Below are 13026 nucleotides of genomic sequence, written 5' to 3'. Positions count from 1 at the left end.
GAAATGTCGCCCATCTACCAGCACGTGGTCTATTTGGGAGCAGGCATCGCCACTCGGGTGACGCCAGGTGTGTTTGCGGATATTCTTTCGCGCAAAGTATGTACTGCTGATTGCCATCCCTCTAGCTGCAGCGAAGGTTACTAGCCGCAGGCCATTATCATTGGTAACGGAATGAAGGCTTTCCGTTCCAATGACGGGTCGGAAGAAATCTTCTTTCCCGATCTGCGCATTTGCGTCGCAGGACGTCTTGTTTTGGGCACTCTCCGTAGGCCTTATCCAGGCTCTCATAGAACTCATCCTTCATGTCATCGGGCTTATCGTTCGTTGGCGCATATATGCTAATCAGGCTGTAGTTGAAGAACTTGCCCTTCATTCTCAACACACAGATTCGGTCGCTTACCGGTTTCCACCGAATAATTCGCTTCATCTGCTTCCCAATCACTATAAAGCCAACTCCACGTTCTGCTCTGTCGCCACCGCTGTAGTAGATGTGATACTTGAATGAAGTGTTGGCGATGGGGTCCACCGCTCGGAATTCGCGTTCTCCGGTTCTCGGCCAGCGTATTTCCTGGATAGCTGCCACGTTCACGCCGACATTCCGCAGTTCACGAGCCAGGAGCCCAACACGCGCGGGTTCATTCAAAGTTCTCACGTTGCAAGATCCAACTTTCCAATCGTTGTCCTTTATTCGTTGCCGGGTCTGTTGCCGTAAAATCAATTCGTTTGCTCTACTTTTGCCTTTCTTGGTTGGTAAAGTGTCTTCGATAGGCCACCTAACCAGGGTTGCGCTACCTACATCGTGCTAGAGGGGCTGCCTCCTAGATGCTGACACGATACAGCATCGTCCGCTTGTTCTTTACATGATGACCACGGTCATAGCCATCACAACCATCCACCTTTATCAGGGCTTTGGACCTGTAGCTCTGGTTCTCAATAGTTTCAAGTTCTTTCGGACATGCTACTATGGTGAGCCGTCATGCGCTAGCGGTGTTTTTTTGACAATTCACATCGGCAAAAGGTTTTTTGAAAGCCACAGATTTTACATTTGACAATAATGTGCGCGGTATTAAAGTATTTTTATTGCATAGTTTATTACAATTCGAACGACTATAATGTTGCTAAATGTTGATTCGGTCAAACGTACCTCCGATTAAACTCACTGATGGAAACTTTCAATGTCACTCAGGCTTATGTCAACCATTTGTTCTCTTTTAGATGGCGTTTGAAGGACGCGTCTATGATACATTGGTTTTAAGCAATATTTCAATCATAGTCGTTTTCCTATCATCATTTTTAATTTGAAATATTGATTAATGCCCAGATATTATATTTTTCGTAATCTTGATCTAGTGGAAGCTTTAAAGTAGAATCTCATAAAGCTACCGTGTACGCACCTAACTTTGCGCAGCTCCAAACTTTGCGCATTTTTAAGAAGCACGAAAAAATGATAATTAATCATTGATTTTTTTGACAATTCTGTTTCAGCAACATGTTCGTTTATGTGAAATAAGTATTTGACATACATTTGTTTACTAAGAAACCCTCGTTAATGTTAGTAAATAAACAAAAAACCTTATCGTCATACGCATAAACGTCAACTTTTACACCGTCTTAGAACAAGCGCTAAGCAGTGGCTCTGCAAAAAATCAACATTTTTATGAACAAAACTGTGTTCTGAAAACTATATTTGCGGTGTATTTGCTAGAAAGGTAATATTCTAGTAATTCCATTTATTTTCCATATAATATGTTGAATTTTTATTTGAAAAAAGCGATGCGCAATGTTAGGACCCATTTTTTACACGAGGGTCTTAATTTTTGCGCACTTCTAGCAATTCGGAATGGCACGTAAATACATGTACGTCCTTGCAAATGACAAAATCTGTCGATCTTACCAGGAATGGTCACTCAATCCATAAGGCAGCGGCTACATGTAATATTCTTGAAAGTACCTTTTGTATGAAGCTGAAGGCAAGGTGTGCATTGAAAAATCTCGGAAAATCCACTGTATTAACACAGGAGACTATTACTGTAAACATGGATAATTGATAGCGCAAAGGTTGGCTTCCCAGTTGAAGGACAATGATTCAAGCTCCAGTTATCTGAAAAAAGCGTTTTGCTTTTGCTTTTGCTTCTGCAAACCTTGAGCGTCTGTACTCCATGTCAGGGGCGGCTGACCATCGTCCGAGTGCCAGAGAAGGACTCTAAGCTAAACTGTGCACTATGGCACTCCGAACATTTAGGGGGAATGGTCCTCCGGAAATCTAGGGGGTTGGTGTCAGGCCCTGCAAGCCAGCCGTAAAACATCATGCAACGAATAATCAACGAGAGAATATTTGAATTAAGGACAAATATTGAAAAGCTGATGAAAAATGATTATTTACGTAAATGTTAATTTTTATGTTAAAAAAAATGTAGGCAATATCTTGAAATTATGGTAGTACAATAAAAAATTCCAAATATGGTACTCAACTAGACCTACTACCTGCAGTAGATTATATTGAATATTTTCTATCATATAGGATATTGATCGTAACTCAGTATAATAGAATTAAAATAAAACTTTAATTTTAGTCACTTTTTCGAGAATTGAAAGTCACTTTTTAGTCACTTATTTCTTAAATCTGGTCACTAAAATAACTTTATTGGTACCACTTTTTACTACCAGCCCTGTAATGATAAAAAAACTGCTCCAAAATCCGAACGTCTGAAAAATGTCAAGTCGAAGGATCATAGGATCATTGCATTTTATGGATCATAGGATCATTGCATTTTTATGCATCCGGGAAAAATCCGGGAATTGAAAAACTGATTTTGAATGGACACCCTGCGTACGGTAAACTGGTGTACTGATGGTATCCTGTTTTAAATTTAGAAGTATTCTTCCGGATATCTACTGCAAATAGGAATAGCAGCTAGTTCCCATACCTGCCCTAGACCCTCCCCCCTAAACAATAGACCCTGTGAGCGGCTTATGGGACCAGTAGGTCTTTCTGAGTGTTCCAATAGCCGCTCATGCAAAAAATTGAGCAAGATTAAAAATAATCATTCTAGTATACAGTCTTCTTTATTATTTTTGTAGGTATGGTTTGACCATAGAAAGTATCAGGATAAATAACAAAATTCGAAATAGTGCATTTTTATGTATGTTAGTCATGAAATCAGCGTATCGTGAGCGGAAATAGGAACACTTAGAAGCAGTAACAAATGCCATTAAATATTTTTTTCTGAAAAAGTTTTTCATATTCATTTTATTTTGCTGCAGATTAACTATATTTGGAGCTACATTGTGTCATGAAAATAGTACTGGTTGACTCAATAGTTATTTTATGATAAACATTTCCCTTAAATGAGCAAAATCTGGTGCACTGATGGTACTTCGTTATCTAATGCAGGTCAATGACAGTAAAATTAACAAGTGATAGTTGTATTGTACAGAATAAATATGTTTACCTTACATGAAAATTTCCCGGATAAGTTCATCTGTGGTCAGCGCAGTATTGGTATAACGATAGCAGAGTTGTTTGGCGACTGGTTGACCGGTAGCACTAACCTCCGTGGAAAGTTGCAGCTCTGAACCTATCAGGAAGTGAAAGTTCTGCGGAAAGCACTAAAACCGATGACCTATTAAGACAGGACACTATATGCTGTAAATCATCTAAAGGACGAAATCAGGTTGTTCCTCAATTCTGTGAATTTCGCTCACATTCAGGAGGAGTGAGTAGACAGCTTTTAAACATCATCGAAGATACCGGATTGGTCCAGCAGTGAAGACGAATATGGATTATTGCTAGTAGGTGAAGTCCGGCGACAATACCATCGACCAACAGCTGATGGTATAAAGTAAGCTTCAACATACCACGGAATGACACTTACTTCGAGCATTATGGAAGCAAATCGGATTTCAAGAAATTTCAAAGCAACGGAAGATATTGGACAAAAGCAAAGTGATTTGCTCAATTTGGGAATATCACCGGTTAAAGTTATTCTTTCCAACGGTAAAATATCCGAAATGAAACTGAATGATGTAAAGGATGCCATATAATTATCAAGAAATACATTGACCTGAAAAACATGTAAGTCATACTTCAGCAACTGAAATATATGTATTGGCACTAAATTCTAAAAAAATACCAATAAAGAAATCATGACTACAAAAAAGGATAGAATTTCTTTATTAGTGAACTACCACATGCTTATCCTGCCATAAGGTTTTACATGATAATTGATCTTTCCTACAAATAATTACATTTTGTACCTCCTATTGAATGACTAATTTGAGCGCTAAATGACGACCCATTTCCGTTTCTAGATGTCAATGACAACAGCAATGATAAGAGTGCTCAGGAGCGATCTCGTCCATCAACTCCACGCCCTAAGGCAGCATCCCCGGTTCCATCTCCCAGTCAATCACGTCCACCGCCAACCAGTCGCTATCCGTTCAAGAAACGCTCGCTCGTCACACACTATCGGGTTCAAATGACGCCCAATCAGAAACGGATTCCCGGACAACCGGTGGAATCGATCGAAATCCTCGATTCATCCGAGGAGGATGAAGAAACCAACGCATCTAGCACCGGGACCGCAACCGCTCCCGAATCAGAAACCGAAGACGTTTCCAAACCGAAGCTCCCTGGAAACACCGAATCGATCCAGTGCCCGTTTTGCTGCAAAGTTTTCTTCGCATCCCATACGCTAATGCTTCATAGCCAGAATTGCGCCGATGCGGTGCTCTTTGGGAACTCTTCGCCCAAAAAACAATCATCCAGCAGTAGCAAAAGGACATCGAAGTCAGGCGAAAGTTTGCTAAAATCTTCGTCCGAAAAACCTTCAAAATCAACTGCGGAATCAACTCGAACAAAGTCGGAGGCAAAATCGCGACCAACAGCGGAACCGAACCGGAAGCGTTTACCCAATCCGAGATCTTCCATGCGATTGAGTATCGAAATACTACCAACGGCGTTCAGCATCGATAATCTGTTGTTGTGCGAGGTTTGCAAAAAGACGTTCCGCAGCCAGGAGCACCTGGACGTCCATCAGAAGATCCACAAGACTCCGACGGTGTGCAATTTCTGCAGGAAGAAGTTCTACGAAACTCCGCGCAACCACAGCTGCCAGGAAATGAAACGTGCGGTAAGTTTGGAATTTTTGATTTTGCAATTTTTCGGGACGACCGTTCAAGAAAGCAATCGATCGGGACTATGTTCATTTATTCATTTCAGAAGCAACTGAAGAGGCGAACTCGCTAGTCTTTTGGAAGCGGACGGAAATGCTGGTTTTGATTTTGTTGAATTAGTTTATTGTAGTTGCCCAGCTTTGTTCTGAAGAAATAAGGTTAGATTCAAAGTTAAGCTGACATTATAGGACTTAACATTCGATATAAGGAATAACATTCGAACTTAATTTGAATTCAATTTAGCCGTCGTTCGTTACTCATCACTATCAAAAACATCTTGTTCTCGTCACTGATTTGCCATATCTTTAGACAATCACTACTATGATTAGCCGCAATAAAATCATTTAAAATACTGAGGGGACCTGACATCCACGACATTTTTGAATTATTTTCCATACACTACATACTTATTTAACGCAAGTAACAACATTTTTAACTTCCTACTTCCTGCTGTTGAACAGTACTTTTAACTTAAGAACTTGTCTAATACAGTATGATGTCATTTACCAGAAATACGCTATTTCAGTGAAAAGTGCCGTGAACAGGACAGACATAAAGATAAGAGCGTCTTTACAGGTAAACGTGAGGCGATTGAAAGGCAAAAAAAGCACTTTGATAAACACCTGATTCGAATGGTGCTGAGAACAATCATGTCATCGAAGTGCTACTTCCACCTTTCAATCACATCCCGCTCCCCCGTAAAGACGCTCCCACTTTAATCTCTATTCATTTCGGTTTAGTGCTCACTGAAATAGCGTATGTTTTACCAGCGATATCATATTGCACTACCTTCTCTGATGGTCTGTCTGAATTCCTTCTTCGGATCTTGATACCAGTTTTGCTTAACATGAGATAACATGCAAAGCAAACCCGATCCCTTTCTCTGTCAGTTACTAAAAGGTGTACGGAATCAAATTGCACCACTATTAAACGGCTGTAACTTTTTACCAGTTGGGTATTTTCTATTGAAATGTTGGGTGTAATTTGTTCAATGTGTATTTATTTACGCTGTGTAAGCTTTACTAGCAAATGTGCAATCGTTGTGAAGATGGAGTCGAAAAAAAAGCAACGACACAAAGAAATTTTGCGCACGTACCTCGAAAATCTGGATCTAACTCATTGTGCCATCACCTGAAAGCTGGTACCGTTTTGATTCGAATCCCGGACAGCTTCAAATTCCGGACACTCTACTTTGTATGGGAAAGATTTCACTCGAAATGTTTCAAAATGCGTCGTAAAAAAAACATCCATTTTTAAAGATGATTTTTATAAACATTTTACATAGCAATCCATGAAAATTTACAATTTTCAACTAGTTTTGACGTCTTTCTAACGGATTAGTACGTGTGCAGTGTTTCCGTTAAGGCTCAAGACTCCATCATTCAATCATCAACAATCATCAAAAATGAAAAACCAGTTTTTTTGTTCAAATTTTAAAAAATTCTTGTAAAAATCTATCATTGCATTACTCATAGTATGTTCAATGCAATGATAAATTTTCTTGAACATTGCTTCAATTTTGAGCAAAAAAACTGGTTTTGAAAATTTGTAAAACGATGATGGTTATTTTCCTCTTAAAGGTCAAGAATTTTACATGAAATGCGTTCACTATATTCAATTCTCCAACTGAAACACAGTGAACACAATTTCATAGAATAAGTTTCAGCTTTCAGGAGAACTGCTTTTGAAGTTTAAATGATGACGTCTCATCTATGATTTGACATGGTTTGATCTAGATACAATATCGAAAAAATGTCTGTTTAACAATTTTGAATTTTAAAATTCTTAATCTGCACAAACCGAGAGCTCATAATTTAAAAGTTAATAATGGCGGAGGCCACGTCCTTGTCATTGGGGAAGGGAAAGAATGGTAGTTAGACAACTATTGTTACTAATGGGTAGAGTCTTATCTTACTAATCGTCAACAAATAGTTAGATACAAAGGAGTAAAATCTATTCCAATTAAAGTTACATCAGGAGTTCCTCAAGGGTCTCATTTAGGGCCATTATTCTTTATTTTATACGTTAACGACATTTCCTTCATTCTAAAAAAGTGAAAGCTCTCATATATGCTGATGACATGAAACTGTTTCTTGAAATAGCAAACGATGAAGATATACATACTTTTCAAAATGAAATTGATATGTTTTACAAATGGTGCAATAAAAGCCTTCTCCAATTGAACGTGAAAAAATGTAATTCTATATCCTTCAGAAGAAAGCGTAGTATACCTAACACAACAGTCTACCTAGGGAATCAACTAGTAGAAAAATGCGATAGAATAAGAGTTAGGAGTGATTTTAGATTCCAAAGTTACTTTTATAGATCACTATAATACAATTATCAACAAGGCAAACAAGATGTTAGCATTTATAAAACGATTTAGCTATAATTTTCACGACCCATACACTATAAAAACATTATGCATAACCTATGTGCGTTCAATTTTAAAATACTGTAGCATAGTTTGGTCACCATTTTCATCAACCCATGAAAATCGTATAGAATCAGTTCAAAAACAATTTCTGTTGTTCGCACTTCGAAAATTAGGTTGGACAAGGTTACCTCTACCATCTTATGAAGAACGATGCATGCTCATTAATATTCAAACATTGAAGAAACGTCGCGAATTTGCAATGGTCTCGTTGGTAAACGATATAGTTTCGCATCGTATTGACTTGACGACACTTTTGTCAAAATTAAATTTTTATGCTCCTTCAATTTGTCCTTTGAAGTCGTAGTTTTTTTTATACAAACCATCACCGCACAAATTATGCCAAATTTGAGCCTTTAAATCAAATAATGTCTGTTTACAATAAACATTGCGAAACCATTGACTTTACTATGACGAAATCGGAACTAAAATTTATGTCATATAAAAATTCGAACAAGATTAAGAAAATAACGTTTTTAAACTATATAATATAAAGTTCAAAATAGTAATAAAATGGTCTACTTCTGATTGACGACATGAAATAAATATAAAAAACTAGAAACCAAGTATACCTCTGCATCTCAGTTGAAAAGGTTATTGGGATGAATTGCTCAATTGCTTAGAATGATTGCTCAAATCTGGACCTAGAAAGTTGGGCATCTTGTATGGAATTTCTAAATAGTTTTAAATGTATAATCTAATGTACTGTATTACTGACGGACTAAGGAAATATTACCGTAATCCAGGGTCAAACTGATCACTTGGCGAATTTGATGGGTACCAAAATGCAATAGCTTCCTAGGATGCTGGATGTTTAGACCCTAATTTAGTATATAAGGAAATTAATTATTCTTAACCCTCTAACACCCAACGCCGCCTTTAGACGGGTACACTTTGGATTTTTATATATATTTTCGTGGCTCGAAAATCAAAATGATTTTATTTTGGGATTAAACTTTAAACTATAACGCGCATATGAGGAAATTTTTCTATGACTTTTGAAACTTTTACGTATTTTTGAAAAATGTTTTGAAAATTGTATTTTTTATAACCTACAAATGCATGGAGCTTATTTAATGTGTAATACAAAAAAAACGTACTTTTTATATTTTTCTACAATTACCCTATCACATAAGAAGAGCCATACCACCAGGCTTCATCAAACCACCTTCAAACATGTGTTTTTGTTGATTACACGTAAAATAAAAAAAGTTTTAGAAAAAAAATGTTTTCAAATGTACTGTTAAAAATTTAAATTTTTATTATTGCCAAAAATCAGTAATCTTCAAGAAAAAATAAAAGGATAAAGAAGTTCAAAAGTTAAATTTATAAAAATCAAAAACCAAAATTCTTAAATTCGCGAATAAAAATATCATTATCCAAAACGTGTTTGAAACGATTTTAGAAAACGAACAATTTAGATCGAAAATAAAAAAAAAACTGGGTTAAATTTATTTTTTTGTATTATGATCAATTTCGCCCTAGTGGGTCATTTTCAGTTTTTGATAAACAAGCTAGTTTTATGATACTTCTAATATTATTTCCAAAAAAATCAGTTACATACACTGACAGAGATCAACGAAGTATTGGTTTTGCCGAATTGAGGTTGACAATATCTCTGTTCCTAAGGATAATGTAACAGCAAGTTATAAAACAGTGATTTTTTTTGCCCCTAGATTACGGTCCAAAGAAAAGTCCATCAATTATCATAAAACACAGAAATTTGTTAAAACACTTAAGTGTTCACAACAATTTTTGGCGCGTATCGGTGCTTTCAGGCACGGATTAAATTTCAGAAGTCGCGATTTTCGCGGATACCATTTTGAAGTTTTTGTAACAGCAAAGTAAGTGTCCGTAATATGAATCAAAACTGTACATTCTACGGTGTCTTGTGTTTTAAATCGGTACCACGAACGTTTGACCATCGATCGGAAAGGAAAAAGTGGCAAAAAAGAATCTCCGTATAGTGTTAAGGATCACAAACGGGTAGTTAATGCTTTCAAGAGGAATCCCAACATTTCAGTTCGAGATGTGGCGAAGAAACTGAATCTATTCAGAACTGATGCGAAAAAAACGTGAAGGACTACATACGTACAGAGTCCAAAATGCGCCTAATCACGATGAACGGCAAAATACTGTAAGTAAAACACGTGCACGAAAGCTATACACCGAGATGTTGACGAAACCACATTGCCTCGTTATGGATGATAAGACGTATGTAAAAGCAGATTTCCGGCAGCTTCCAGGGCTCCAATATGTCACTGCTCCTCATAAATTCGATGTCCCTGAGGACGTTAGAAAGCAGAAGATGTCAAAGTTTGCAAAAAAAAAAATAATTTGGCTAGCAATTTGCACGTGTGGTAAGCGGAGCAACCCATTCGTGACAACTGGAACGGTCAATGGGCAGGTGTAACTAAAGGAATGCCTCCAAAAGCGTATACTTCTTCTTCTGAGGTCACACGATGGTCCTACTATTTTCTAGCCAGATTTAGACTGCCACGCAAAAAAAAAGTTAGGCCAAATGTTGTACAGGAACTTATGAGAAGTGTGAACAGAAAAGTTCGTGCATTTGGATATCGGATTGAGTTTTAAATAAACCTAGGAAAGTATTCATAACATGTTGTATTTTACTCCCTGAAAGTTTGAAGAGGATTGGTTGAACGTGCGAGTTTTGCCAAATATTTATGTGTGTGTCGCAATTCAATTCCGTATACCCTTTAATGTTCCCAGTACGGTTTATTACCCGATCTTCACTAAGTTTCGCGTACACGAAGTATCAATGGTACGCCATTATATAGCATTTATCGACCCCAAATAAAGTTAATCGAAAGTGCACCGGGAGAGTAGGAAAAACGGGACTGAACGTAACTGTCATTTTGTTTCGGACGATTCATAGCGGTTTTCAACAGCCTACTTGATGGCAAGACGAAGTTTGCCGGGACCACTAGTTTATAATAAAATTTATTTCTGTTCATTAAAGTATCTGTAAAACATACATTTCTGTACAGTTTTTATTCTACGAGATTTTTAACCTCATATTTAATCATAATTAATCATTCCTTTGCCTCCTGAACATTATTGTAGTACATCATTTTCGTATCCGATTTACAGATAAATTGTAAAAAATCGTCGAAAATACGACATTCCACTTTTCACGGCATTTAGAGCTGATGCTAAGCTGTTACATATGCGATATGGCTATGATGTCTAGCATACTGACTTCCGATCTTGTTTTAGTATTGCAATTAGGACTAGGGGGTGACTGGTTGAATCCCAGACTTTTCGATTTTTGTGAAACGGTCTACTGTGTAGCTATAAAAATGTTATGATAGTTTACATAGTAGCGACCAAGTGCACGGAGTGCCTAACAAATAAAAAAAAGGATGAACAACTAAAGAATTTGGTTGTTGAAAGAATCTTTTAATTATGTGGTTTTCAATTACTTTACAAGCATGTGATTACATAACCAATACATACCACACAGTTTGGCATCTTCTCGTTATTTGAATTTCAATGCTTACCTGAAACGAAAGGGAAAGTATATGGATATATTAGATTGCGTTATAATGATTGATATAAACTAAACTAAGTGAAATAGGCAAATACTTTCGAAGATCACGCTATGAAAGTATCTTCTTTTGTACAATAAATTAATTCTTTTACGTATTCGAACCCTCTGAGCGGGATCTCAATTAAGAGATTAAAAAAAGTGGATTTGAGTATTGTAGGTACCTACTTTTTCTGTTCCAAATTAAAAAAGTAGGTTTGAGTATTGTACCTTTCAATTCCGCCCTAATTGCTTATCTCTCCACATTGGATGTGAGTAACTGACACTAAAGAAAGCTACAAATGGTAGTCGAAATACGCGTATCTGTCAAAACATAAGCAATTAGGGCGGAATTAAAAGGTAGGTACTGTAACAATACCTACTCAAATCTACTTTTATGGTTTTTTTATAATAAGCGAATCAATGTCTAAAATTGTCCAATTCTCGAAGGGATTACAGGACAAGTTTTCTATTTGAACCTCTTGATTAGAAAAAAAAGCAACTGAATCTATTGGACGTGGTGAGTGAAAAATTAGCCGGATGAGTTAAAACTTTGTTGCAGAAATAACTCCTGAAGCTCTTATGGACGTTTCTGGAAGATAATTTTAGAATGACTCCTGAACTAATGTTCTTGGAAGAATTTCTAAAAATATTCCTGCTGAATTCACGAAGCAAGACCTGGTCGAATTTCCGTGAAATAAGTACTTGGATCAATCTATCTAATAATCTCTTAATTAATTTCTTATATCTTCAACGGAATTCCATCATGATAGTACCGGCTCACATACTGTTTCCCTTAAAAATAAATTGACCAGGATGTTTTTGAGAGAAATCAAATGAAAAAGTTCCACTTATCGGTGATGTTCTTTCCGTTATTTATGATGTGGAACAGATATCTGTAAATCAACTCTTACTACTTCTAGACAGTACGTTCCACTTTTCAATTAAGTGTCATATGAGTACTTCTGCAATTATTCTGGTTAACAACTCGTGTAAAGCGATGTTCGATCATGATCAATTTATTTTTTGTCCGTGTTTTATGAATCCTAGAACCTCCAAAGATTACGAGACTCCTCTACAGCTTCTTTAGGGCTTTATGCATAGATATTTTGATGAAAGCTTACTGCTTCATTTAGAAATTATAACTGAAGAAATTTATACTAAATTTATACCGTTATACTCCTATCGAAATCCCTTCAGAAATTCCCCTCACTCGCGCAGAGATTCGTACAGATCCTTCTCCATTCCAAATTCCAAAATTCGTTCTCCACTCCAAATTCCAAAAATTAATATCTTCAAGATTTATCAATAAGTTCGCCTGGGCATTTCTCATGGATCATCTGAATTAATTTTCTTTAGAGATTTTTCTAAAGGTTTCCGTAGTATTTTATCTGGACTTTGGATTTCAAATATACAGTATGGCCCATAAAAAATGCGAAAATGGTCATATCATGTTTTATGGTAGTTTTTACATAGAAAATGTGAATGAAACATAAATATTATTCATTACTTGTATTGCTGAATCTATTTAGACTCAGTTTTTCGCTTTGGATATAATTTTTATCTGTTACTTTCACCTTAAAAGAGAGGAATTGGAAGCATACCTTCAAGTTTTATCATGCGAACGTCGAGTTCAATATCAGTGTGATGAAAGCTTTTAAAACATTAACGATGACGTGGAATTCTTCACAGGCCTTGTCTCCAGCATACGCCCATATCAAATAATAGAGTTGGTTCATACCTGGGTAATTGGAGACTTAAACATATTTTCGAAAAAACGGCTCATTTTGGAGAGCTTTGATTGAACCTTCATATAAGTGTGATAAGCAGCTCCGTTTTGCTCAAAACCTATGAGCTAGTATTGATATAA

At 36.6% G+C, this 13026-nt stretch overlaps 2 protein-coding genes across 2 annotated transcripts in view; one reads left to right on the top strand and one right to left on the bottom strand.

The window, feature by feature from the left end:
• Positions 1-5413, top strand: part of LOC23687709 (fibrous sheath CABYR-binding protein) — a 28098-nt gene extending 22685 nt beyond the window's left edge. The window contains exons 3-4 of the mRNA XM_021848956.1: positions 4312-5132; positions 5222-5413. Of these exons, the coding sequence (XP_021704648.1) occupies positions 4312-5132; positions 5222-5248 (848 nt within the window). The 3' untranslated portion in view covers positions 5249-5413. The remainder of the gene's footprint in view (positions 1-4311; positions 5133-5221) is intronic.
• The window catches only part of LOC5571134, a 221908-nt gene that overhangs the window by 150289 nt on the left and 58593 nt on the right, over positions 1-13026 (bottom strand). The window lies entirely within an intron of this gene.

The sequence above is a fragment of the Aedes aegypti genome, chromosome 3 (assembly GCF_002204515.2).
Source record: "Aedes aegypti strain LVP_AGWG chromosome 3, AaegL5.0 Primary Assembly, whole genome shotgun sequence".
In the NCBI taxonomy this organism is placed as follows: Eukaryota; Metazoa; Arthropoda; class Insecta; order Diptera; family Culicidae; genus Aedes; species Aedes aegypti.
Note: the sequence above shows the minus strand (reverse complement) of the source record. Positions and strands in the feature narration are given on the sequence as shown.